Source organism: Malaclemys terrapin, chromosome 21 (assembly GCF_027887155.1).
Source record: "Malaclemys terrapin pileata isolate rMalTer1 chromosome 21, rMalTer1.hap1, whole genome shotgun sequence".
NCBI lineage: Eukaryota > Metazoa > Chordata > Testudines > Emydidae > Malaclemys > Malaclemys terrapin.
In genome coordinates, this window is record NC_071525.1 from 14,159,531 (window position 1) to 14,186,808 (window position 27,278).

The window sequence follows — 27,278 nt, forward strand, 5'->3', positions numbered from 1 at the left end:
AGGAGATAAGATAGGAGGAAGGGCCGCGTTCTTGTAACCGAAGTACCAGGAACAGTTTGTTTAAACAGATGGAGACTCGGAGTCCCCACTCCCTGTTACTCCCTGTTTTTGGGTTTATCTGTACCTAACTCCTTCTTTGTTCTCAGCCTCTGGCACATGACGAAGATATCGATAAGAAGCTGCTGAGGCATCATGAACTGTTTGTACTGTCAATGAAGATAGATATGCATAGATGTCAGAAGCTTTTAACTAGTAAAGGGGGGTTCGGGGGTTTAAGTTGCTTAACTATGACGCGACGGGACTGTCTATATAATCTCACTAGTTGTTGTAGAGGTGTGCTGGTTCTCTCAGGAGACGGGCCGCTCTCTATTGTTGTGTGCACTCTTCAATAAAGAGCTTGTATTGGACCTTGCTGGTGTTGCCTGTCTCTCACTCTGCGGTCAGACAACGAACCTTGCCGTCTGGGTTAAAGAGTCCCCGACAAATTTGGCGACTCCGCCGGGACTCGTCTGACTCTCCGGTGCGGGATCGGACTCCGAAGCAACGCAGCGCGCATCCTCCGACTTCGAGGAGCCTTGCCCGGTAACCTGATCCCTGCGTCGGCGATAAGGCGAGTCCTGTGAACCAGCTGAAGCCTGTAGAAACCCAGCAACGTCCGCCTACCCGTTGAGTAGGATCCAGGTCTTCGGGGTTAGACTCCCTGGATAAGGTAAGCGATCGCCGGAGCAGGGTTAGAGTCCCCAGAGCAGGGTTAGAGTCCCCAGAGCGGGGTTAGAGTCCCCAGAGCAGGGTTAGAGTCCCCAGGGCAGGGTTAGAGTCCCCACAGGTTAAAATGGGACAGTTTGGCAGTAAGTGTCCGGGGGACGCCCCGTTGTCTCTGGTATTTAGGGATTGGAAGGAGATCTCTGGAACAACCGGTTTGACTAAATCTAAGATGAGGAAGTTATGCCAAATTCAATGGCCCTCCTTCACTGCTCATTTGTCCCCGACTAAAGATTGGCCAAACTGTGGAACCTTTTCCGCAGACAGGATGAATTCCCTGAGGGATGTTTTGGTCGATCTTAGGCCAGGACAAATGAATTATTTATTTATATAGTATAATTATAAGCCCAAGGAAGGACGTACAGCCCTTGAGGCTGTGTGTGTGGATAATTTCATCAAGTACCCCCCCCCTTATGATCCTGGAGCCCAGTTAGAAGAAGATGGGTATATCCCAATGAGACCACCGCCGAGGCGGAGCCCAAGGGGCGCAACAGAGAGGGAAGAAACAGAAAAAAGAGAAGATGTGAGGGAATCAGATGGGTCAAAACCTGATGTTCAAGAACCCAATCCCTCTGATCCCCTAGAAGGACCTTCCGGGACTTTCCAAGGTCCCTTGCGGGCGTATCCCGTTCCATTGAGCACTGGGGCACATAAAATGGTGTTTACTCATACACCCTTCTCATCAACTGATCTATTAAATTGGCAGCAAACTATGCCGCGCCTAAGAGACAATCCAGAAGCGGTAGAGAGAACATTTCGGACTGTCTTTTCTATTCACTTACCGACATGGGCAGATGTAAATCAGTTGTTGGACACCCTCTTAACAGAGGACGAACGTCAAAAAGTTAAAGAAAAGGCTGCTGCATATTATTTGAGTCAACGGGATTGGGGAGCCATGCCTGCTGCTGAGCCTAATTGGGATTCAAATGAGGACAGGGATAAGCCAAAGATAGACCGTTACCGACAAGCTATTTTGCATGGAATAAGAGCTGCGGGAGAGGCTACCCCCAATTGGAGTAAGGTTACTGCATGTGTTCAATTCCCGAACGAACACCCCTCTGACTTTTGCACTCGATTAACTAATGAAGTTAGAAAACAAAGCAACCTGGATTTAGAATCAGATTCTGGAAAGGAAATGGTTAAGTTAGTATTCATGGCACAGTGTGCAGAGGACATTGCAAAACGATTTAGAGAACACCCGGATGGGATGCAAGGGAAAAGTTTACCCGAAGTGGTTAGCATTGCAACACGGGTCTACAACGGTAGGGAAGAAAAAAAGGAAAAAGAAAGGAAAAAGGAAAAGCAGCAAGATCTGAAGGATCAGATATCCCTGCTGGCAGTTGCCATGTCAGGGGGAAATGAAGGAAGGGGCCGTGGCTAGGGCCGTGGAGCCAGAGGAAGGTTCCCTGGAAAAGGAAGAGGTGGATTCAGGGGAAGGGCACGTGGGGCTGGGATGAACCAGGACTGTAAAGGGTGTTTTAATTGCGGGGAGGAAGGCCACTGGCAGAGAGAGTGCCCTCACCCACGAAGCTTTGATTGTAAACCCCAAACGGCGGGTCAATTTTCTGTGGACCAGGAATGAAAAGAGGCGCCGCTCCCCTGGGGTCCTGAAGTATATGAAGCCGGAATGGTAAAATTCAAATGCGATGCTCGATTTCCTGTAGTCCCCCTTAAGATCGGACAAAAAACTTTTGAACTGTTAGTGGACACGGGGGCCACTCATTCGGCTATACCTAAGGGAGCGGCATCAATAAGCAGAATAGAAAAATGCGTGGTGGGAGTCACTGGAAAATCGGAACGGCATTTTATGTCAAATGACTGTGTTGCTACACTAGGACCCCTATCAGTTCAGCATTCCTTTCTGCTAATGAATGGCCCGGTTAATTTACTAAGAAGAGATTTGTTGTGTAAGTTGCATGCTCAGATTTTCTGTACTCCTGACAGTATTTCCCTTCAGTTCCCGGTAGAAAAGGCTTACTTGCTGACGCAGTTAACCACTAGCAAGGGTGAAATACTCCCCCTCCGAGTCCAAAATAAAGTTAACCCTATAGTGTGGGGAGGGAAGCACGATGTGGGTCTGGTAAAATCTGCCTCACCTTTAAGTCCAGCAGTAAAGAGCAATGTGGCACCTCCTGCCCAGAGGCAATATCCCCTGAAAATAGAGGCCATACAAGGACTCGAGTCACTCGTGCAAAATTTTAAGAACAAAGGAATTCTAGTTCCCTGCGTCTCACCGTGTAACACCCCTATCTTGGCTGTAAAGAAACCCCAGCCTGACTCAGATGGAAAACCTGTATACAGAATAGTACAGGATCTAAGACTCATAAATCAATATGTAATCCCTGAACATCCCGTGGTACCGAATCCAAGCACTATTCTAGCAATAGTGCCCCCCGAAGCAGAATGGTTTACCTGTATGGACTTAGTGAATGCTTTCTTCTCTGTACCAGTGGCTCCGGAAAAACAGTACCTTTTCGCATTTACCTGGGGGGTTCCCGGCACAGCAGGGAAAGGGGATAAACGGTCTGGACCTCCAGGACAACTTACTTGGACAAGAATGCCTCAAGGTTACGTGGAGGCACCAAGCGTGTTTGCAAGGGTGTTAGCTGAGGATTTGAAGGATGTACAGTTACCGGCTGCCTCTACTTTGATAACCTATGTTGATGACATCCTGGTGGCCTCCATAACTCGGGAAAGTAATAAAATTGATTCTATTTACTTGCTTAATCAGTTAGCACTAAAAGGACATAAAGTCAGCCCTACTAAATTGCAATGGGCCAAAAAGGAAGTGAGGTACCTTGGGTACACTCTGGGTCCCGGGATACGCAGTCTGGACTCCAAACGAATAGAGACTATAGTTAACATCTCATTCCCTACCACTAAGCGAGGGATGCGGGGTTTCATCGGTATGATTGGATTTTGTCGCCCTTGGATTATTTCGGCTAGAGAGTGGTTAAAACCTTTGCATGAACTAACAAAGGAAAAGGCTAAAGAGCCATTACGCCCTAACCACGAGCAAATAAAAGCCTTCAAGGCACTGAAGGAGTCTCTCATCCGAGCTCCAGCATTAGGGCTGCCAAATTACAGCAAACCCTTTGAGTTGTATGTGCATGAGGTGAAAGGAGTAGCGTCCGAGGTGTTAACACAAGCATTTGGAAATGCTCCTAGACCGGTGGCATACCTTTCGGGACAGTTGGACCCAGTGGCAAAGGAGCACCCAGGCTGCCTCAGGAATGTGGCAGCAGCAGCATTGTTAGTTGAAAAGGCTCAAGAGATTGTCCTAGGACACCCTCTGACAGTATACACTCCACATGCTGTAGCAAGTCTGCTAAATTCGCAACAGCACAAACATCTGACCAACCAAAGATTGTCTAAATATGAGGTGACTCTACTAATGACACACGGAGTTGTGTTAAAGAGATGTGCAAATTTGAATCCAGCTTCTTTGTTGCCCCATGAAAACGGTCAGATCGTATTACATGATTGTTTGCAAGTTGTGGATCAAGTATCAACGCCCCGACCTGATCTTACCGATGTTCCTCTGCCCGATCCTGAATTAGAACTGTTTGTGGACGGGTCAGCTTTTGTTCGGAATGGGGTTCGGCACTACGGGTACGCAGTCACAGATGGACATGCAGTAATAATAAGGAAACCTTTATCGCCTAGGACAAGCGCTCAGTCAGCCGAGCTGCAGGCTTTGACAGCTGCATGTCTATATGCTAAAGGAAAAAGGGTGAACATCTACACTGATTCGAAATATGCTTTCGGGGTGTGCCATGCTACAGGAGCTATTTGGAAAGAAAGGGGGTTCATTACTTCCTCAGGGTCACAAATTGCCCATGGAAAAGAGATAGCAGAACTACTGCAGGCTATCCAAGCTCCCAAAGAAATTGCAGTAGTTCACTGCAAGGCACACACTAAAAACACTGATCCGGTATCAATAGGCAACCGCTTTGCAGATGAGGCTGCCAAAGAAGCAGCATTACAAAGTACCCAGCTAGATTTGAGCCCCCCTCTTTTAGATTGGCAACGGCAAGCTCCTGATAGTGAAAAACTACTTTAGAAAAAGTGGAGAGCTAAGCCCAACTCAACAGGAATATGGGAATGTGACAATCGTTTGGTTTTACCAAAAAGCCACCAAAGTAAAGTAATGGAACAGATACATAGAAACATGCACCTAAGTGCAAATAAGATGTCCCAAATTGTTCTAAGGCAGTTTATTTCTCCTGGACTACATGAAATAGCAAAAAGAACAGTAAAAAAATGTACCTTGTGCCAGCAATGCAATCCAAAGAGTGCTAACAAACAAGCACTGCCTAGAGGTCGTAAATGGGCTCATAGACCTATGCAACATGTTCAAATTGACTTTACTGACTTACCTCCCTCAGAAGGAAAAAAGCATTTGTTGGTCATAATTGATCAGCTCACAGGATGGGTAGAGGCATACCCCACCGGCCGAGCAACTGCAACCACAGTTTGTAAAATACTGCTTAACGAAATAATACCCAGGTTTGGCCCTCCTGAAGTAATTGACTCCGATCAAGGTACTCACTTCACAGCAAAAGTTTGTAGAGAACTCACTGAAGCAGTAGGAACTAAATGGGCTTTCCACGCTCCCTGGCACCCCCAGAGCTCAGGCCAGGTGGAGCGTATGAATAGGACATTAAAAAGCCTTTTAACTAAACTCTGCCAAGAACTCAACCTGAGGTGGACTAAAGTTTTTCCCCTTGCTCTTTATATTGTTCGGACTACTCCAAGTGCTAGGACTAGGCTGGCGCCTTATAAAATTTTGTTCGGACATGTGCCTCCAACATTTGCCCCTTTAGTATCACTCCCAAGCAATACTAATATGACTAAAAAACCAGATACTTATGTAAAAGAGCTGCAGCGCCACCTAGTGACATTGCAGCAGTATTCTGCCTATTCCCAAACTTTACCACTGTGGGAGGCTGTTCATTCTTTTTCACCAGGTGATCCCGTGTGGGTAAAAGCATACAAGAAGACCCCGCTCCAACCGCAGTGGCTGGGACCCTTTGAAACTCTTCTGGTGAGCCCTACAGCGATCCGAGTCAAGGAGTTGCCCACTTGGATTCATCACACTAGAGTCAAAAGGAGCACCGCTAAGGAATCTAACCAGGTAAAAAGTTCCCCAGAAGTAGACGACGTCGGACTTCGAGGGAGCCCCGCACGTTCACCCCACCGTAAGACGGGTGAACCAGAAACAGACGACATCTGCGTCCAGGATCAATGGACTGCTACCCCTTTGGGCGACCTGAAGCTCCGATTGCAACTGAAACGACTTTAAGTTGGTAGTGCCCTTTTCGAAAGGGATGGCCTCGAGTTCTGGCATGGGTTTTTATATGTTTATTTTGCTTATTGTTTGTTGCTTTTCTTTTTTGGTAGTACGAAGAGTGGAGGCAGTGGAAACATATAGCCCCAACACCTTCATACGCCTGGCCCATGAAATGAAAGCACGCATGCCAGCATTGCAAAACACTTCCTGTTGGGTGTGCTCATTAATACCAGCAGATAGTCATAAGAGTCTTCCCATGGTCCCTATTCCCCTTAGCCCAATGAATATGACTTGGACCCCATCACTAAAAGACCCATCTAGGGATTTAAATATAACTTGGGCTGACACTGGCATTTCAGACAGTAAATATCTAATAGTATGGAAAAGAATGGGTCAGTAGTGCCTCTTAAAAAAAAGAAAAGTAGCAGTAGGAAACAGCAAATGCAAAGCCTACTTTAATGGCACTCATTTTGGAAGCAAAAAAAGACCTAACATTTCCCTTCTGGACGGGGCAACCGGTTGCACCTCTCAGTGGCACGTTGTTCATGGCAAAAAGTGTCACATGCATGGAGAACATCACCTTTTATACAAAGGACATAAACTGATTGATGAGTATGTTATTAACTGCACGCTTGAGTATAACTTTCCGAATCGCTCTATGTGTTTATGTTCCTCAAATGCCACAGCAGCTAAATTTTCTCTCCTCCCATCCTAGACAGAATAGTACAAAATAAGCAATAGGACCCTCTTTAAGTTGTTCCCCACCCTGTTTGGAGTATACTGGGTATGTGGCAACAAGGCATACTTAGCTCTCCCTTCCTCATGGAGTGAGTCCTGCTATCTAGCCTGGCTGGAACCACCTGTGGTGTATCGAGCTCACCTCCCTAAAAAAAAAATTAGAAATGTAAAGAAGGCCGAAGAAGATGTCAAAGAATCTCGCCCCCTCACTTGGCGAGCTCTAAACGACTGGACAGGTGTTTGTGCAAGGTTTTATTTTGCTTGTGGAAGAGCCACCTGGCGAATAAGAGAAGAAGTAATGAGGCTCCAAAGAGTTTTAAAAATAATGGCAAATACCACCGCGGATGCCTTGGTGGATTTGGCAACTGAGCAGCGAAAACTCAGGCAGATAGTGCTTCAAAACCGCTTGGCATTGAATATATTACTGGCTTCCCAGGGGAGAACGTGCGCTTTGATCGGACAAGAATGTTGCGTGTATGTCCCTGATGTTTATAATGCCACTTGGGAACGGGCAAACCACATTATGGAAGTAGCAAAGGACCACGGAGGCAAACGAATTGAGTCCTGGTGGAGTAACCTGTTCAATTAGATTCCAGATATAAGTGGTTGGCTCCACAATATACTCCGGAGCGCTGTTGTAATTATATGCGGCTTACTGACCTTATATGTCATAATAAAAGTTGGGTGTTGGATGGGTGCCAAGGTGTGTTCTGCCCAAAAGTAACCAACTCCAAGCCTACCTCTCGTTAAAGTTGTCCCAGGAGTCCCTCTAAGGAACTCCAGGGACAAAGGGGGGATTGTTAGGCCCGTAAAATTATGGGGTATAAAACACTGTCTGGCTAGCTTAATCATAGTCAGGCTAACAGTAGTTGGTAGGCCATTTCTTTTTCCTCAGTGAGGCCTAGGGGCCCGCTTGCTCAAACTGTAAGGCCTGGTCTACACTAGGCGTTTATGTCGAAGTTAGCGCCGTTACATCGAATTAACCCTGCACCCGTCCACACCGCGAAGGTATTTAGTTCGACATAGAGGTCTCTTTAATTCGACTTCTGTACTCCTCCCCGACGAGGGGAGTAGCGCTAAATTCGACATGGCCATGTCGAATTAGGCTAGGTGTGGATGGAAATCGACGCTAATAGCTCCGGGAGCTATCCCACAGTGCACCACTCTGTTGACGCTCTGGACAGCAGTACGAGCTCGGATGCTCTGAACTGCCACACAGGAAAAGCCCCGGGAAAATTTGAATTTGAATTCCTTTTCCTGTCTGGCCAGTTTGAATCTCATTTCCTGTCTGGACATCGTGGCGAGCTCAGCAGCACTGGCAACGATGCAGAGCTCTCCAGCAGTGATGGCCGTGCAATCTCAGAATAGAAAGAGGGCCCCAGCATGGACTGATCGGGAAGTCTTGGATCTCATCGCTGTGTGGGGCGATGAGTCCGTGCTTTCCGAGCTGCGATCCAAAAGACGGAATGCAAAGATCTACGAGAAGATCTCTAAAGACATGGCAGAGAGAGGATACAGCCGGGATGTAATGCAGTGCCGCGTGAAAATCAAGGAGCTGAGACAAGGCTACCAGAAGACCAAAGAGGCAAACGGACGCTCCGGATCCCATCCCCAGACATCCCGTTTCTACGAGGCACTGCATTCCATCCTCGGTGCGGCCGCCACCACTACCCCACCAGTGACCGTGGACTCTGAGGATGGGATAGTGTCCACGGCTGGATCCTCGGACATGTTAGCGGACGGGGAAGATGAGGAAGGAGATGAGGAGGACGAGGCAGTCGACAGCGCTCACAACGCTGATTTCCCCGACAGCCAGGATCTCTTCATCACCCTTACAGAGATCCCCTACCAACCCTCCCCAGCCGTTACCCCGGACACAGAATCTGGGGAAGGATCAGCCAGTAAGTGTTGTAAAAATCTAAACATTTATTTGTAACAGAACAGGAATATTAACAATTTAAAAAATGGGTTTCTCATGATTAGTTTGATTAGCTTAACGATTCAGTCATGGGCAGTGCAACTATTGAAAAAAAATCTAGCAATGTCCGGTTTTGCATGATTGTCCTGCCCAAGCCGCTCTACTGGTTAGTCACTGCTACAGCAGCTACAGTAAAATGCGGTCTATATGTCCGGGGATGGAGCAGAAATCCTCCTGTGACATCTCGAGGAAGCTCTCCTGGAGGTAATTGGAAATCCGCTGCATTAGGTTCTTGGGGAGAGCGGCCTTATTGGGTCCTCCGTAGTAGGACACGTTGCCACGCCACGAGACTATCAAGTACTCTGGAATCATTGCTCTGCACAGCATGGCGGCATACGGCCCTGGTCTTTGCAGGCTTTCCCGGAGCATTCTCTCTTTCTCGCTGTCAGAGATCCTCATGAGGGTGATGTCGCTCATGATGACCTGCTTTGAATGAGGTAGGGGAATGTTAGTGTTGGGACTGCTTTGCCGTTCCTTTACAGAACTGTAACCGCTGGTTTGCAGCCACGCGGTGGAGGCGGGAGAGGGGCAGCCGAAAGGGATCGTTCCCGGGGACAGCCGCGAGGGTGTGGGACAGGAGCAGACTTCCTGCTTGCCGAATTGCTGGCAGCAGGGACCGACATTGATTTCAATGTGAAATGAGGCCATTGCTAATATTAAAGTTTTAAGCTGCCACAAGTCTACGGCTTACCATGTCTGCCTGCAACAGAAATTCCGTTCTCCTGAGAGGCTTCTCAAATGTGCTGTAGAAGACCCCAGGCACTGAATGCGAAGGCCGAGAATTCGACCTTGTGCTGAGTGTGCATGTGATAGGTGCTGTGCATGGTCTTGTTAACAGAGAAAGACTATGTTCTTTGTTCACAACTACATTTATCTTTCTGAGGAATTCACTCCCTTTTTCCCATTCCCACAGCCCCATCTGCGACTGTCTCACAACCTAGCCTGTCATCACACTCCCAGAGGCTAGCGCGGATTAGGCATAAGAAGAAGAGGACACGGGAGGACATGTTCTCGGAGCTTATAGCCTGCTCCAGAGCCCAGGCAGCACAGCAGACCCAGTGGCGGGAGAACTTGACCCGAATGCACCAAGCCAACATGGATCGGGAGGAGAGGTGGCGTCAGGAAGACCAGCAGGCGACTCAAACCCTGCTTGGACTAATGAGGGAGCAAACGGACACGCTCCGGCGCCTTGTGGATGTTCTGCAGGAACGGAGGCAGGAGGACAGAGCCCCGCTGCAGTCCATCTCTAACCGCCCTCCCCCGCCACCAAGTCCCATACTCCCCTCACCCAAAGTGCACAGAAGGAGAGGCGGCAGAGTCCCTGCTAACTCTCACTCCACCCCTGCAGAGAGCTCGAGCAGCAGAAGGCTCTCATTCCCCAAAATTTGACAAGTTCTTTCCTTCCCGCCTGACACAAGCCCCCGTCCAAGTTTCACTTTCCCAGTTCCATGTTTGGTTGATAATAAAAAATACGTTTCTGTTAACTACTGTTTCCATCATGTTCTTTTGGAGGAGGGGGGGATAGGGGGTTGGTAATTCGACAGGACAGTCACCTTTGGCAGGGTATATAGTCGGGGGCAGGCACAGCAGCAGGGCACATACATAGTGCAGTGATGCAGTGACTAGTTACCCTGGTTAGTCTGGGAGGTTGTTTTCATGTTATGTGGTGGGGGGTGGGTTGCTCTGTGACTTTGTGGCAGGGGAGGGCAGTTACAGATCTTAAGCGGCGGTCCTTAGGCAGGATCACAGAGCCACACAGCAGGGGATCTGTAACCGTCCTCCCCCTGCCACAAAGTCACATAGACCCCCCCCATACACACAGTCCCTATCAGGAGGGGTGACAGGCTCCGTTGAAACAACCATCCCACCGCAGCGGAGCCTGTCAATCCTTGAGTTTAGAAGCTGCATTCGCGCCACTACAGTACACCCGCTCCGCACCACAGTCTGCGTCCCAGTTTTAAAAAATTCCCGCGAATACAGTATTAAAGAAAACGGTGTGCTTTAACAAAGTAGAACTATTTTTATTTTGAAACGTGTGTTGGAAGTGGGGTGAAGGGGGTATGTAACTGGATAGGATAGTCAACATTAACTGGGCAAAGAAACGGGGGCAGGTTTAGCTTCTCAATACACAAACTTTAAAGTCACAGGTTACCCTGCTCACTCAGGAACTTTGCTTTCAAAGCCTTCCGGATGCACAGCGCTTCCCGCTGGTCTCTTCTAATCGCCCGGCTGTCTGGCTGTGAGTAATCAGCAGCCAGGCTATTTTCCTCAACCTCCCACCCCGCCATAAAGGTCTCCCCCTTGCTCTCACAGAGATTGTGGAGCACACAGCAAGCTGCAATAACAATGGGGATATTGGTTTCGCTGAGATCACAGCGAGTCAGTAAGCTTCTCCATCTCCCCTTGAGACGGCCAAAAGCACACTCCACCACCATTCTGCACTTGCTCAGCCGGTAGTTGAAGAGTTCTTTTTCAGTGTCCAGGGCGCCAGTATAGGGCTTCATGAGCCAGGGCATTAGCGGGTAGGCTGGGTCCCCGAGGATGACTATAGGCATCTCCACATCCCCAAGAGTTATTTTGTGGTCCGGGAAGTAAATACCTTGCTGCAGCCGTCTAAACAGACCAGAGTTCCTGAAAACACGAGCGTCATGAACCTTGCCCGGCCATCCCACGTAGATGTTGGTAAAACGTCCCCTGTGGTCCACCAGTGCTTGCAGCACCATGGAAAAGTAGCCCTTTCTGTTAATGTACTGGCTGGCCTGGTGTTCCGGTGCCAGGATAGGGATGTGAGTTCCATCTATGGCCCCACCGCAGTTTGGGAATCCCATCGCTGCGAAGCCATCTATGATCGCCTCCACGTTTCCCAGGGTGACTACCTTTGGCAGCAGTACATCAACGATTGCCTTGGCTACTTGCATCACAACAACCCCCACAGTAGATTTGCCCACCCCAAACTGGTTCGCGACTGACCGGTAGCTGTCTGGCGTTGCAAGCTTCCACAGGGCTATGGCCACTCGCTTCTGGACAGTCAGGGCTGCTCGCATCCGGGTGTCATTGCGCTTCAGGGCAGGGGACAGCAACTCACAAAGTTCCAGGAAAGTTCCCTTCCGCATGCGAAAGTTTCGCAGCCACTGGGATTCATCCCAGACCTGCAGCACTATGCGGTCCCACCACTCAGTGCTTGTTTCCCGTGCCCAGAATCTCCTTTCGACGGCATCAACATGACCCATTGCCACCGTGATGTTCTCGGCGCTGGGTCCCCTGCTTTCTGAGAGGTCTGTGCTACTCTCAGACTTCAGGCCATCACCGCGTTGACGTAGCCTCCTTGCCTGACTTTTCTGCATCTGCCTCAGGGAAAGGTGTATGATAAGTTGCGAGGTGTTGAGAGCGGCCACAACTGCAGTGATGGTTGCAGCAGGCTCCATGCTCGCAGTGCTGTGGCGTCCGCGCTGTCACTGACTAGAAAAGTGCGCGAACTGATTTCCCGCCGGCGCTTTCAGGGAGGGAGGGCGGGAGTGATGGACGGATGACGACAGTTACCCAAAAGCACCCTGGACACATTTTTTTTACCCAGAAGGCATTTGCGGCTCCACCCAGAATTCCAATGGGCAGCGGGGACTCCGGGAACTGTGGGATAGCTGACCACAGTGCACCACTTCCAATGTCGACGCTTTCCCCGTTAGTGTGGACTCACAAAGTCGAATTACTGTCCTTAGTGTGGACACACACGTTCGACTTTGCAATATCAATTCCAAAAATTCGATTTAAGTAAAATCGAACTACTCTCGTAGTGTAGACAAGGCCTAAGAGATAAGATAGGAGGAAGGGCCGCGTTCTTGTAACCGAAGTACCAGGAACAGTTTGTTTAAACAGATGGAGACTCGGAGTCCCCACTCCCTGTTACTCCCTGTTTTTGGGTTTATCTGTACCTAACTCCTTCTTTGTTCTCAGCCTCTGGCACATGACGAAGATATCGATAAGAAGCTGCTGAGGCATCATGAACTGTTTGTACTGTCAATGAAGATAGATATGCATAGATGTCAGAAGCTTTTAACTAGTAAAAGGGGGTTCGGGGGTTTAAGTTGCTTAACTATGACGCGACGGGACTGTCTATATAATCTCACTAGTTGTTGTAGAGGTGTGCTGGTTCTCTCAGGAGACGGGCCGCTCTCTATTGTTGTGTGCACTCTTCAATAAAGAGCTTGTATTGGACCTTGCTGGTGTTGCCTGTCTCTCACTCTGCGGTCAGACAACGAACCTTGCCGTCTGGGTTAAAGAGTCCCCGACAGAAGGACAACAAAAATGAGGGGGATAGAACAGCTTCTACATGGGAAGATGAAAAAGACTGGGACTGTTCAGCTTGGAAAAGAGACGGCTAAGGGAGGATATGATAGAGGTTTATAAAATCATGACTAGTGTGGAGAAAGTGAATAAGAAAGTGTTACTTACCTCTTCACATAACATAAATGTGATGGGATCCCTGGGGTGCAGCCTGGGACCATGGGACCGCTATGCCCTGTGTACTCTCTCCAGCCTGGGCTGTCTCTCACAATACCTTGCTAGTGAACCAGCAGCAAACCCCTCCAGGTGCTGGTATCACTCAGCACAACCGCATGTGGAGACCCCACACCCAGCTAGATTGCGTGAATGTTCCCAGAGCCACTCATGAATCACACAGAGAAAGGCACCAGAGCCAAATCTCCCCAGCACCCAGCACTGTACCTCAGGAATATACTGTCTTGCACTGCTCAAGATGAGCAGTGCAAATTTATTAATTGGTTCACCACTTCATCAATGGAAAGTGGATATACACCAGCCTTTACAAAACCTGAGTACATTTGCCACATGATTCATACAAACTCACTGGCAAAGATAAACAGTAAAACAAATTTATTGACTACAGAAGAGAGATTTTAAGTGATATTAGGTGTTAGGCAAAAAGTCAGAGTTAGTTACCAAAAGAAATAAAATATAACACGCAGTCTAAACTCTCAACCCTACTAGACTGGGCAGCAACTAGAGAAAGCAGTTTTTCTCACTGGATATTGCAGTCCGTAATATACAGATTTCACCCTTGAAATCTGGGCCAGTCCCCTCAGATGGAATCTTCAGAGTGTCCTTGTTGCTTGCAGCATAGGTGGGTGAAGGAGAAAGGCCCAGCATGGAGCCCCCATGTTCCGTTTTATACCCTCAGTCCATGTGCTTGGGGAGCACAAGTCCAGGCATGTCTGGGGGACATTGCTGAGTCTCCAGGCAAGGTTGAGCAATTCCCCTGATGTGGCCTCGTGGAGGTGAGTCATTGAATTGTAGCTCCCTTGCTGGACAATGGCTGTTGATGGGCTGTTTGACACCCCACCCGGGCGGTGGTTACTTTCCTTGCTGTTGTCTCTGGGGAGCTAATATCTGGCTGATTCCACAACTTACAGCATGTTTCAGTGACCACCATACAACACAATTCTCATAACGTCACATGCATTAATGATACACATATATGGACAGAGAAATGAATTTCAGCAGAGCAGAACCTTTCCCCTGATACCTTACAAGGCCTGCTTTATATATACGATCACAATTATATACAGATGAGGAATATGGGGGTTACAGGTTGCTCCCCCAATGTACGATCACAATTATATACAGATGAGGAATATGGGGGTTACAGGTTGCTCCCCCAAGGTACAGAATATCACAATGAGAACTAGGGTTCACCCAGTGAAATTAATAGGCAGGCGGTTTCAAACTCACAAAAGGAAGTATTTCTTCACACAATGCAGTCAATCTGCAGAACTTGTTGCCAGGGGATGTTTTGAAGACCAAAAGTATAACAGGGCTCAAAAAAGAGCTAGTTAAGTTCACAGAGGATAGGTCCATCAGTGGCTATTGACCAGGATGGTCAGGGATGCAACCCTATGCTCTGAGTGTCCCTAGCCTCTGTTTGCCAGAAGCTTGGAGTGTACAACAAGGGATGGATCACTCAATAATTGCTCTGTTCTGGTCATTCCCTCTGAAGCACCTGGCATTGGCCACTGTCAGAATACAGGATACTGGGATAGACAGATCACTGATCTGTCATAGGGTCACCTACTTCTATGTAGGGGTTGGGAGACATTTAGGACCCAGAATGCGATGTCATTCACCTACCCTGCCCTCTTCCCCCATCTGTGATTGCAGAGCCATTGGCCATTATCTTTGAAAACTAGCTGGGGATTAGTCCTACTTTGAGCAGGGGGTTGGACTAGATGACCTCCTGAGGTCCCTTCCAACCGTGATATTCTATGAGTTGGGATGGCGGTTACACCTGTAAACTAATCAGGCTGCACTGAAGTGGCTTCACACAGTCAAAGAAACTAACAAAAAGCTTCTTTGGTGGAGTTTAGCTCTTCAAGACTTCAATTTTGAGATACAACACATTTCAGGAGACTAACAAAGTGGCTGAAGGTTTCCCAGAATCAGCCGAGTAAAAATGTCCCTGCATTCTAAGTCATTATAGTCCTTGAAATGTAAAAAGTACTGTTTAGTTCTTCATGTAATTATTAGTAAAATTAGACGTGCATTTATCTTATTAACTCTGTTTCCTAAACCTCCAGGAAGAAATCCCAGCTGGTGTGGACCCGACCTGAACCAGGCTGGCCCACACATCTGTGATTTGGGGGGGGCGTGTGATAAATAAAGTGTGTGTGTGGGGGTAGCTCCCTTTGATGGACACCCAGCCAGCCAGTTAGCTGTAAAATCCCTCTTGGTAGCTGTTCTTTACTTGCTTTACCTGGAAAGGGTTAAAAAGTCCCCCAGGTAAAGAAAAAAAGTGGGCACCTGACCAAAAGAGCCAATGGGAAGGCTAGAACTTTTTTAAATGGGGAAAGAAACTTTTCCCTTTGTCTGTTGTTCTCTCTGGGCTGCAGGGACACGGAGCAGCAATGCTATAAGCAGGAATGCTGTGTAAGGTTTGAACCAGGTACGAAAAATTATTTTCCATACCTAGTAGGACTCATTGGAATGTTTAGGTAGACACGATCAGGTTATTTCTTTATTTTGGCTTGTGCACTCCTCTGTGCTAACCTAGATGCTTTTGTTTGCTTGTAACCTTTAAGCTGAACCTGAAGAAGCTATTTTGGGTGCTTAATTTTTGGAATTGCTCTTTTAAAATCTAGCAAAAGCCTAAGTTCCAAATGTATTTTCTTTCTTTTTGTTTTTAATAAAATTTACCTTTTTAAGAACTCCTGGGCTGTTCTCGCACAGCTTCTGGCATGTAAGCTGCTCCCATCTACTTGCAACTGATTGACACTAACCAATATCTCCGGTCCCAGACACAACCCTAGGAACCTCCATCTTGCAGTGTCCAGTTATGCCCACTGGACGCTGAAAGCCCATATGAGTTCATCAATTTAACAAACAAATTGATATGTACCAGGCTTGTTATCCCAAGGGGAATCTCTGACGCACTTCAAACTAAACACACTGCTTCAGGTAGAACAGGGAACAGCAACCTTTGGCACGTGGCCCAGCAGGGTAAGCCCCTTGGCGGGCCAGGCCGGTTTGTTTACCTGCCGTGTCCGCAGGTTTGGCCGATCACGGCTCCCACTGGCCGCAGTTCGCAGTCCCAGGCCAATGGGGCTGCAGGAAGCTGTGCGGGCTGAGGGATGTGCTGGCTGCCGCTTCCCGCCGCCCCCATTGGCCTGGAGCGGCAAAGCGCGGCCAGTGGGAGCCGTGATCGGCTGAACCTGCGGACGCGGCAGGTAAATAAACCATCCCGGCCTGACAGGGGGCTTACCCTGGTGGGCCGCCTGCCAAAGGTTGACGATCCCTGAGGTAGAATAAACAAACAGATTTATTAACTATAAAGATAGATTTTAAGTGATTAGAAATCAAATCATAACAAGTCAGAGTTAGTTACCAAAATAAAATATAAGCACGCAGTCTAAACTCTCAACCCCATTAGACTGGGCAGCAACTAGATGAAGCAGTTTTTCTCACCACACTGGGTATTGCAGTGCTTAGTATACAGGTTTTTTCCTTAAACCTAGGCCAATTTCCTGTGTTGGAGTCTTGTCTTCTTCTCAGTGTCTTGGTTGCTTGCAGCATAGGTGGGGGCAGGAGAAGGGCCCACTGTGTGTCCACTCTGTTTCCAATCTCCCTCCCTCTGTCTCTGCTTCTTTCCTTTATATCAAGAGCAACTGCCAGGCCATAGACGCTGGTGATTGGTTTTCTCACCGAGTTTTCAGGAAACATCTGTTTCCATTCAGACCCCACGCCATCCTGCCAAACTATGAGTGTACTTGGCTCTCTGGTTAATTAATGACAGAGCCAGGCCTTGCTTCTCTCAAAGGGCATGTCTACGTGGCAATAAAAGACCCACAGCTGGCCCGGGTCAGCTGACTTGGGCTTGGACTGCAGGACTGTACAACTGCAGTGTAGACATTCTGGCGTGGGCTGGGGCCTGGGCTCTGGGACCCTCCCTCCTCGTGGGGACCCAGAGCCTGAATATCTACACTGCAAGTTGGTAGCCCCACGAACCCGCGTCAGCTGAGAAGGGCCAGCCATGGGGTGTTCTGTTACAGTGTAGACATACCTAAAGAGACAAACAAGGGGATCCCAGATCTTCCTCTTTGCAGATAGATGTTTGATGGTTTGGCCTCTAATCTGAAGCATTAGCAAACCCTGCTAAATTGCTACACTGTTTGAATTGAGGCCAATGACTGCTCAGATACTGACTAATTTCTGGTAAATTTTGTAAATATCCCACACGCTGCCAAGTCCTGATTAGCCAACACACCCCTGCGTGGACCCTCCCCCCCTTGCCAAACAACTACAAAAGACATTTCACCAGTTGAATCCCAGAGATACTGAGTTCTTTGGAACCCCGGAGAAAGAAACAACTTATTTTCGCTGGCCTGGTAAATTACCACTGGCCTGCAAAGGATTAGACATTGTACAATAGCTAACGTGTGCACATCCTACAGGATAAGAGTTAACTCAAGGGGTGACAGCTCAGGGCGCTCTTGGTTTTGCTTCTCCCATTGTTCGGATCTAGATTGGATCTAGAAACCCTGGTCTTGCTTAGTGTCAACGGGAGTTTAGCTAGTGAGTCCTGCAGAACTAGAGCCTGGCAATTGCTCTTGGTACAAAGGAAAGAAGCAGAGACAGAGAGAGGGAGGCAGGACAAATCTCTCTTTTGCTGCTTCCCAGAGGTAAATTGAAAGCACCGAGGGGCTGAAGATAAGAGATTTGAGTTTGTTCTCCAACGTTCCAGTACCTGCTGTTATTTAATGGCTGGAGGAACGTCATTGCTTCACTGGAGCAGAAGCATGGTCTATACATTATAGAGGTGCATTAGTACCTGTGGAGAGAAGATGAAATCGGTTGCTCACCTGTATCTGCATTGCTGGTTCATGGATTTTCCTCTTTCTTCTTCTGGAGGTCACATGTTGCCATATTTCTTCACCGTCCCTCAGTCCCCTCTGCGCATCCTGCTCCGATTCTTCAGAACATTGTGCCTGCAGAAGTGTATCCTGACGTCTGTCCAGGAAATCTTCATTTTCTCTTATGCAACGCAGGGTTGATACTTGTTTCTCCTGCCCTCGAACCTTCTCTTTCAATATGGAGACCAGCTTGCACTTTGTACAGACAAAGTCACTTCTGTCCTGTGGAAGAAAGACAAACACGGCACATCCTGTGCAGGTTACAACAGCTGATCGCTCACCATCCATAGCACCTTCCTTCTAAGAGCTTCCTCAGCTGCTGCAGCAACTACTCAGAGGAGCCTGCAAGATGAAAGCCTCAGAGGGCTCTCCCCAGGCGAACTCCCTCTGTTAGCCACTCAGCTGGTTCGCAACTGGCTCCCTTTTTATAGGCTGCTGGCTCGAAGCAGTTGTCATGGCTCAAAGCTTTACCCTCCACTCAGTCGATCAGGCCCACTCAAGGCCCACCTGGAACAAAGCACTCCCAATTCACACTTTTCAAACAATCAAGGACATGGTCAACCTGACAAACTGTCCCTGCAACAGACATTCAGATACTCACCCCCCAGCTCCCAAAACAGGCCCCCTAATGCAGCACTTAATGTGGCTCCTCTCGGGCAGATCCCAGTCAAACTCCGTCTGTTAGCCTCTCCACTGCTCGCCGCTCAGCTGGTTCACAACTGGCTGGTCTCAGTCTGTCGAGTTTTACCCAGCATAGTGCATGGCACCCTCTAAATCTTTAGGGGATCCAAACTGAGAACGGTATTTAAGATAATGTACATTTTTACAGTGTGCACGTGCTGGTGCAGAAAACCAGCTAGCATGTTTCCATACCCTCCATTTTTATGCTTTAAGTCTCAACTCTTGTAAGTGCTCTACAATCTGAATGGTGACTTGGATTGCTTTGAAAGTTGGTGCACCTCATGGAGATACAGGGCAGCATTAGTGATCCAAATTTGGGGTCATTTGACCAAGGGCTTCCTGAGTTACTACTCCCCACATAAACCTGTTTTTCTTCTGCTGCCTTGTACTGTTAAACTGAGAGGTACTAATGACTGGATCAGTGGTGCCCAAACTTTTCCTCTTGTGCCCCCCCCTTCCAGTAATGGAATGTGTCTTCAACTCCCAGGCCTGGAGCAGAGTCGTGGCTGCAGCCAGTGCTGGAAGCAGAGCCATGGCTGGGGGCCAGGGCCTGAGCCATGGCTGGGTGCCGGGAGTGGACCTGGAACTGCCTAGCACTCCTTCTTCTTGGAACACCCTCCCATGGTCAAAGAATCCAAAGCCTTCTCTCCAACACCACCTGGTGTGAACACCTTCCCTCTGCCTACAGCACAGCAGTTGATGCAGCCCCAGGAGGGGTCGGGGTGCTGGCTCTAGGTGCATTGCCAGGTAGTCCTGATATGTGCTGTTGGGCAATGGGATTATGGCTTTAAGAGCCGAAGAGGGCAGTCAGAACCCTCTCCGTTAGCCAGCATGTAAATGGAACAGCTCTGAGGATGTGGGGCTTGTATGGCCCTGATCAGAATCAGAGAGGAGATCCAGGTACCTCCCCAGCCTATGAAACCAAACCCCTGAGACTGAGGAAAGGCGGTGGGGGCAGAAACAGTCTCCTCCGTGGGAGCAAGAACTCTTACTGACTGGAAGGGGAAGCTTCTCTGAGCCCTGATACCAAGGCCAGGGAAATGGTCTCTCTGCCCTCCCATGCCTGGGCCCAGAGGCAGGAGAGGTGGGTTAGACATGCACTGGGCACGGCTGGTCAGGGCTGAGGGCTGGTGTAGGTCTGTTAAGCTCCCTTCCAGGCCTGCATTCCTGTGGGTCTGTGGTGATGGCAGTGTGGGGACATGAGGCAGCTGCGGGGCCCTGCCCAATCCCTGGCACCCAGCCAAGGGTGGGAAATGCCCAGTCGAAGAGCAGGGTGGTCGCTTGGCAGAGGTAACTACGGCCAGGAAAGAAGGGGGACTTCTCCCCACAGTCTAAGCCTGCCTGATGGCCTGTGAAAATGTGAAGGACCCTGAGCTGGGTGGGGCAAAGCAATACCTGCCTGACCATGCCGGAGCCAACCAATATGGCTCTAAGTGCCCCTGGGTTTAGCCTATTTGGAAGCCTCTTGATCAAATGCTTATGTAAGCAGAGTCTAGATGAGCTCTCCCCTGACATCTAGTGGTGAGCTGTGGAAAAAGACTTCAGAAGCTGATCTCATTTGCATGGACACACCCACCCTACCCAAGTGCTCAGCATGATGGGACTGCTTGCCGAAAGGATCACTTGTGGCTGGTGTTGGATCCCCTGACTCCTTGTTATTGGGGCAGGAGTAATAAAGGTTGCTATCCTTGTTGTGTGAACTGAGGGCAGCAGCACTGTGCCAATGGAGGACATAGCCCAATGGAGGGACTCACCCTCAACTCAACAGCAGCGGTGGCTCTAGGCACCAGCGCTCCAAGTATGTGTCTGGGGTAGCAAGCTGTGGGGGATGCCCTGCTAGTCCCTGTGAGGGTAGCAGTTACAGAGCCTTTGGCAGCATGTCTGCTGGTCCCATAGATTCAGTGGCAATTTGGCAGCAGGTATGCCCAAGCCACGGGACTGGGGACCTTCTGCAGGCACACTGCTGAAAGCCACGTGCCTGGGGTGGCAAAAAAGTTAGAGCTGCCCCTGTTCAACAGCCCTTACTATGCAGGGGAAATGGATTCCGAAGCCCAATGAGTGGAGTGAGGGTGGGTGCAGGCAGAGGCATATGGTGGGGTGGAGCCTGTTTAAGGGTCCTAGACACCATTTAACCCCTTCTTTCTTAACGGCATCATAAAAGCTAATTTAGACTTAATTGAGAGTTTTGTTGCATGCTGCAGAGTTGAAATTGCAGATACCTAGATCTAAGTATTAGATCTACTTTGGGGCAGTGTCTCTATTGCAAGAGACTGCCCAGTGTGCACCAGCAGTGAGGTCATAACTGCTGAAATCACTGAGAGCTGTGTTATGTGTGTGTGTGGGGGGGGGCCCTGAAGACATCTTGGTGAGTGGGCAGCTGGTGGAGAGGTGTGGCAAGTGGCTGGCTGGGAGGCTGGTGGAAAGGTGTGGCAAGTGTCCAGCAGAGAAGCTAGTGGAGAGGACCAGAGCAGAGGGCCGCAGAGGCGTTGGGGCAATGAGCGAGTGCCCGAGCAGTGCAGCGTGTAAGGTGCCTCCTTACTGCCCCCTGCCTTCCACACAGGGTGGGAGGTGAACTCTGTGGATGAACCGCTGAACTCTGGGGCTGCACTGGCCAAGGACAGCAATTGTGAGTGGGATACAGAGAAGTGAGGGGCACGTTAAAGGGCTTTTTGGGTAGCTAGACTTAAGACCCTGAGGGGAAAAGGACACTGTCCAACTTACTTGGGGATGGGTCTTTTGCTCATGGTTTGTGTTTAGGAGCCCTAGTTGCAGTGTTTTCCCAAATTAATGCTGAGTTAATTCTCTCCTTTTTTAAAAAGTTTTTGCTACACTCAGACTCTGTGCTTGCGAGGGGGGAAGTATTGCCTCTTAGAGGCGCCCAGGGGGTGGTGTGTAATTGTCCCAGGTCACTGGGTGGGGGCTCAAGCCAGTTTTGTGTTGTATTGTTGAAAAGGAACCCTAGATACTGAACCCGGCCCTTGTTGCTGCTGGCTCCATCTGGCAGAAGAGTTACACTTAAACATGTTTTGTTACTGTTTGGGTGGGGTGGGTCTTTTGGTGGAAGGTTGCAACGTAACACAACTTTCTCTCCTAGAATTCAGAATGATAGCAGACAAGAAATCATGGAGCAGGTCCTCAAGGAATCAATTCTGAAGCACTTAGAGGAGAGGAAAGTGATCAGGAACAGTCAGCATGGATTCACCAAGGGCAAGTCATGCCTGACTAACCTAATTGCCTTCTATGAGGAGATAATTGGCTCTGTGGATGAGAGGAAAGCAGTGGATGTGTTATTCCTTGACTTTAGCAAAGCTTTTGATACGGTCTCCCACAGTATTCTTGCCAGCAAGTTGAAGAAGTATGGGCTGGATGAATGGACTATAAGGTGGATAGAAAGCTGGCTAGATCGTCGGGCTCAATGGGTAGTGATCAATGGCTCCATGTCTAGTTGGCAGCCGGTTTCAAGCGGAGTGCCCCAAGGGTAGGTCCTGGGACCGGTTTTGTTTAATATCTTCATTAATGATCTGGAGGATGGCATGGACTGCACTCTCAGAAGTTTGCAGATGACACTAAACTGGGAGGAGTGGTAGATACACTGGAGGGTAGGGATAGGATACAGAGGGACCTAGACAAATTAGAGGATTGGGCCAAAAGAAACCTGATGAGGTTCAACAAGGACAAGTGCAGAGTCCTGCACTTAGGACGGAAGAATCCCATGCATTGCTACGGACTAGGGACTGAAAGGCTAGGAAGAAGTTCTGCGGAAAAGGACCTAGGGGTTACAGTGGATGGGAAGCTGGATATGAGTCAACAGTGTGCCCTTGTTGCCAAGAAGGCTAACGGCATTTTGGGCTGTATAAGTAGGGGCATTGCCAGCAGATTGAGGGATGTGATCATTCCCCTCTATTCGACATTGGTGAGGCCTCATCTGGAGTACTGTGTCCAGTTTTGGGCCCCACACTACAAGAAGGATGTGGAAAAATTGGAAAGAGTCCAGCGGAGGGCAACAAAATGATTAGGGGAAGGAGCACATGACTTATGAGGAGAGGCTGAGGGAACTGGGATTGTTAAGTCTGCAGAAGAGAAGAATGAGGGGGGATTTGATAGCTGCTTTCAACTATCTGAAAGGGGGTTCCAAAGAGGATGGATCTAGACTGTTCTCAGTGGTACCAGATGACAGAACAAGGAGGAATGGTCTCAAGTTGCAGTTGGGGAGGTTTAGGTTGGATATTAGGAAAAACTTTTTCACGAGGAGGGTGGTGAAGCACTGGAATGGGTTCCCTAGGGAGGTGGTGGAATCTCCTTCCTTATAGGTTTTTAAGGTCAGGCTTGACAAAGCCCTGGCTGGGATGATTTATTTGGGAACTGGTCCTGGTTTGAGCAGGGGGTTGGACTAGATGACCTCCTGAGGTCCCTTCCAACCCTGTTATTCTATGATTTTATGATCAACATCAGAAAGAAAAAGCAGGCTTTCCCCCGAAAGCAGACAGGCCCAGTTCCCCACACCTTCCTATAAACTGTCTGTGCAGAGACTTATTGCTGCTCCCAGGCACTTCAGAGCCCCATACCCTGCAAGTGGTACCAGGAAAGTGAGAGTTTGCAGTCCCACCACTGTCCTCCACCCCCACACTGACGAATGGATGTTGCCCAATAGGACCATCCCCATAACCTTTGAGATAAGAGTTGATACCAGGGATGACAGTGCAGAGTTTTGAGATATTGATTCCACATGTCACATTGTTTGGATCTTGGATGTTAGGAGCTCAAACTTTGGTCAATGGGAGTTTTGCCAGTGAGTTCTGTGGAACTGGGACTTGCCAATTGCTCTCTGTATAAAGAGAAGAGGCAGAGACGGTGAAAGGCAGAGAGAGGGAGATGCAGCGGACAAATCTCTCTCTTGCTGCTTCTCAGAGATAAATCAGCAGCACTGAGGGGGGCTGAAGGTAAGAGATTTTGGCCTGTTCTCTAGTGTTTCAATAGCTGCTGCTTATTTAAACAAGGATTTTAGGGGGGGCAAGGGAGCTCCGTCGTCCCGGGCCGGCCGACCAAACCCGTCGGGTTGAATCCTCTGGGCAGACTGCACGGCCCCCACCCGTTTACCTCTTAACAGTTTCACGCACTCTTGAACTCTCTGTTCAAAGTTCTTTTCAACTTTCCCTTATGGTACTTGTTGACTATCGGTCTCATGCTAATATTTAGCCTTAGGTGGAGTTTACCACCAGCTTTGGGCTGCATTCCCAAGCAACCTGACTCCAAGAAGACCCGGTCCCGGTGCTCCGGGGGCCGCTACCGGCCTCACACTGTCCACGGGCTGTGCCTCGATCAGAAGGACTTGGGCCCCCAAGAGCGGCACCAGGGAGTGGGTCTTCTGTACGCCACATTTCCTGCGCGCCTCTACGGGACGGGGATTCGGCGCTGGGCTCTTCCCTGTTCACTCGCCGTTACCGAGGGAATCCTGGTATGTTTCTTTTCCTCCGCTGACTAATATGCTTAAATTCAGTGGGTTGCCATGTCTGATCTGAGGTCGCAGTCGGATGGGGACCCGGGAGTGCGGGGGCACGGCGGACGCCCACCGCCCCCCACCGCGGAAGCGCTTCGGCCCCGGAGGAGGCCTGATCCAACCAGCTTGAGGAAGAACGGCCCACCCGAGGAGCAAGAGAGAACATGGAGAGGTGCCGAGACCGGGGCGAGCAGAGGGGGGCGGATGGCGCCAGGAGTGCGTGCGGGGGGCGCCGTTGGCCAGGGAGAGGGGAAACGACCAGCAGAGGTGGCGGACGGAGGAGCTGGGGGGGGAGTTTGAAACCTGGGCACCCTCATGAACCCCTCCTCCTCTCTCTACCGTCACGCGTGCGTGCCTCCCACCCCTTCTCTCCCTGACTTTCCGACACCCTCCTCCTCCTGGTGAGTCTCGCCCTCACCCTGACCGCACCCCAGTCCTGGGCACCGTCGTAACCTGGGGAAGGGGAGGGGACCAGGACCCCGCGGGCAGCCGGGTCACCACAGACAGCCGTGCAGGGCAGGCCTGTCTACCCTCAGGACCCGGGAGCCGGCACCCACAGCCGACCCGGTTCCCCGACCCCCCCAACGCAACGTCCCCCGGAAACTCCACCCTGTCCCGCTGCACGAGCGGGGCACAGTGGGTGTGTGCAAAGGGAGAGTGGATGGGGCAACGGGGCACATGGGACCGGCTGCCGTGATGCCGCTCCTCTGCCAACGGGACGAGCTCCCCGAAGCGGGTGCTCCTGGGCATCGGGTCTGAACTTAGGGGGACGAAGGTGTTGGGGAGAGCCACGGGCGGGAAGGGGGGCGATGGACTGACCCCGGTGCCTGTGACACCCCAGCTGCGCTTCCTATGGAGGGCGGCGACGGGGTTGCTCATGGAACTCCACCACCAGGGGAGGAGGGCGGCGTCCCACCACCACTGGATCCGCGGGGACGATTGACCTTCAAGCGACGCTCAGACAGGGAGGAACCCGGGGCCGCAAGTGCATTCGAAGTGTCGATGATCAATGTGTCCTGCAATTCACATTAATTCTCGCAGCTAGCTGCGTTCTTCATCGACTCACGAGCCGAGTGATCCACCACTAATAGTTGTCATGAGGCTTTTATTTTTGGGAGGCTCGCGCCTTTTTCCCCCACGCGGCCAAAGCCGTGCCAGCGGGGGAGTTCCTTGTCCGCACCGGTCGGGTCCCCGGCCTGCTGTCCCCGAAGGGGACCTCGGGTGGGTTTTGGGGCGGGAGCAGGGGGGCCCCGCAGGTCCCTCTTTCTCTCGCCGCCTCAGCCCGTCCGTCCGTCCCCCGGGACATCCCGCCCATCCGGGGCAGCCCTCCTCGGTGCCCGCCCTTCATACGTTACGGTCACAAGTAAAGGTTTAACAATCGAGCCCGAAGGCTCGGGTTTGGGCCAGGCGCTTGGCTCGCAGGGGCCAGGCGGCTGCGGCCACGTGCAGACCAACCCCCCCGCACCAGCCCTTTCAGCCCTCCCCTCACAGAGTGTGGGGTGGGAGTCTGGGTGAAGGGGGGAAAGGCAGACGGGCCCCGGCCTTTTGGCCCCGATGCAGAGAGGAAGGCAGGGTAGCCCCTCTCCGTCTTGGGCTTCCTGTGGACCGGGAGGCCTGGGGTGGGCGGCATGGGGGTACCGAGGGGGGTATGGGGGTACCTTCCCTCCTCAGCGGTCCCCCTTCCGCCCTCACCGGGGCCCCCTTGTGGGCGTCCATGGGCCACCTCAGGCCGCACAAGTCTTTGAACCACCACCTTCCCCGGGCCACGAGGCTCGTGGAGCGCGCTAGGTACCTGGCTCCTGGGTGAGGGAAACGGTTCCAATCCCTCTGGGGCGTCCGTCCCCCCGCCACCGCTTCCAGCCTACACGGGGGTAGGCAGGTGAGCGATGGACCGCATGCGGAGTGGTGCTCGGCACCCGCTAGCCGGCTCCGCATTACCTCGGGGGGCATCATTCCAGAAGGCGCACCAAGAAACCGCTGCCATGGCCTCGTCTGGTCCTAGGGATCTGGGGTTTCCCTCTGTTCCCGGTGTGCCTGGGAGGCGGACGAGACTGGGGCCACCGACGTTTGCACACCCCCTCCGGTCGCCATCCCGGCCACACATCCGCACTGAGAGCTCCCCGTCCGGGGTCGGTCGCCCACGGCCCGGTCCCTACTGTTCCCCGCGCGCCAAAGTGGCAGGGAGGGCGGTCCCAGCGACCAGGGGCAGACCGCATGGGCGGACGGCGTCTCGGAGGGAATGCGGCTCGGGTATGCGCACACGGGGGGAAGGCGCGACGGTGGCTCGGCAGAGGACTGGCACGGATGGAGGAGACCCCCTCCACCGACCTCAACCCCTCTCCCCAGCCGCCTGGGAGGGGGACAGAGTGAGTGCAGAGGGGGCACCCGGCCCTCCCCGCGCACGGGACCCCGTTGGCGGGGTCCCATCCTGCACGTGGGGAGATGTCCAAGGCTTTCTTCAGTCGTCAGCTGCGTGGCCGTCGAGGGACCCCAAGCCGGCCGAGCGCAACCCCGTTAAAGATCCTTCCCGCAGGTTCACCTACGGAAACCTTGTTACGACTTTTACTTCCTCTAGATAGTCAAGTTCGACCGTCTTCTTGGCGTTCCACCAGGGCCGTGACTGACCCCAGCAGGGCCAATCCGAGGACCTCACTAAACCATCCAATCAGTCATAGCGACGGGCGGTGTGTATAAAGGGCAGGGACTTAATCAACACGAGCTTATGACCCGCACTTACTGGGAATTCCTTGTTCAAATAAAATTAGAAATTGCTGCACTGGATCAGAATAATGGTCCATCTTCCGCCCCATGGTGGACAAATATGCCATAACTGGCCTGTGGGGGAAATTTCATCCAGCCCCAGTTAGAGAGTAGCTCCCCAATGCGCTGACCAATAAGGTGCTGGTATCCTTT

At 50.8% G+C, this 27,278-nt stretch overlaps 2 protein-coding genes and 1 pseudogene across 2 annotated transcripts in view; 2 read left to right on the forward strand and 1 right to left on the reverse strand.

The window, feature by feature from the left end:
- Nucleotides 1-27,278, forward strand: part of LOC128826933 (uncharacterized) — a 377,153-nt gene that overhangs the window by 156,297 nt on the left and 193,578 nt on the right. The gene's annotated exons all lie outside the window — the stretch shown is intronic.
- On the forward strand, nt 2,284-10,255 carry LOC128826923 (uncharacterized). Its single transcript, XM_054010483.1, has 2 exons — nt 2,284-2,669; nt 9,685-10,255. Exons 1-2 carry the CDS (start codon nt 2,390-2,392, stop codon nt 10,158-10,160), a joined length of 756 nt encoding a protein of 251 aa, XP_053866458.1. The 5' UTR covers nt 2,284-2,389; the 3' UTR covers nt 10,161-10,255.
- On the reverse strand, nt 25,317-25,458 carry LOC128827550 (5.8S ribosomal RNA; annotated as a pseudogene).

Excerpts from the sequence above, each read along its gene's own strand:
- LOC128826923 (XM_054010483.1), top strand. The coding sequence starts at position 2,390 with ATGGTAAAATTCAAATGCGATGCTCGATTTCCTGTAGTCCCCCTTAAG. Across the intron at positions 2,670-9,684 it reads ACTAAGAAGAGATTTGTTGT|CCCCATCTGCGACTGTCTCA; the intron begins GTAAGTTGCATG and ends CCATTCCCACAG.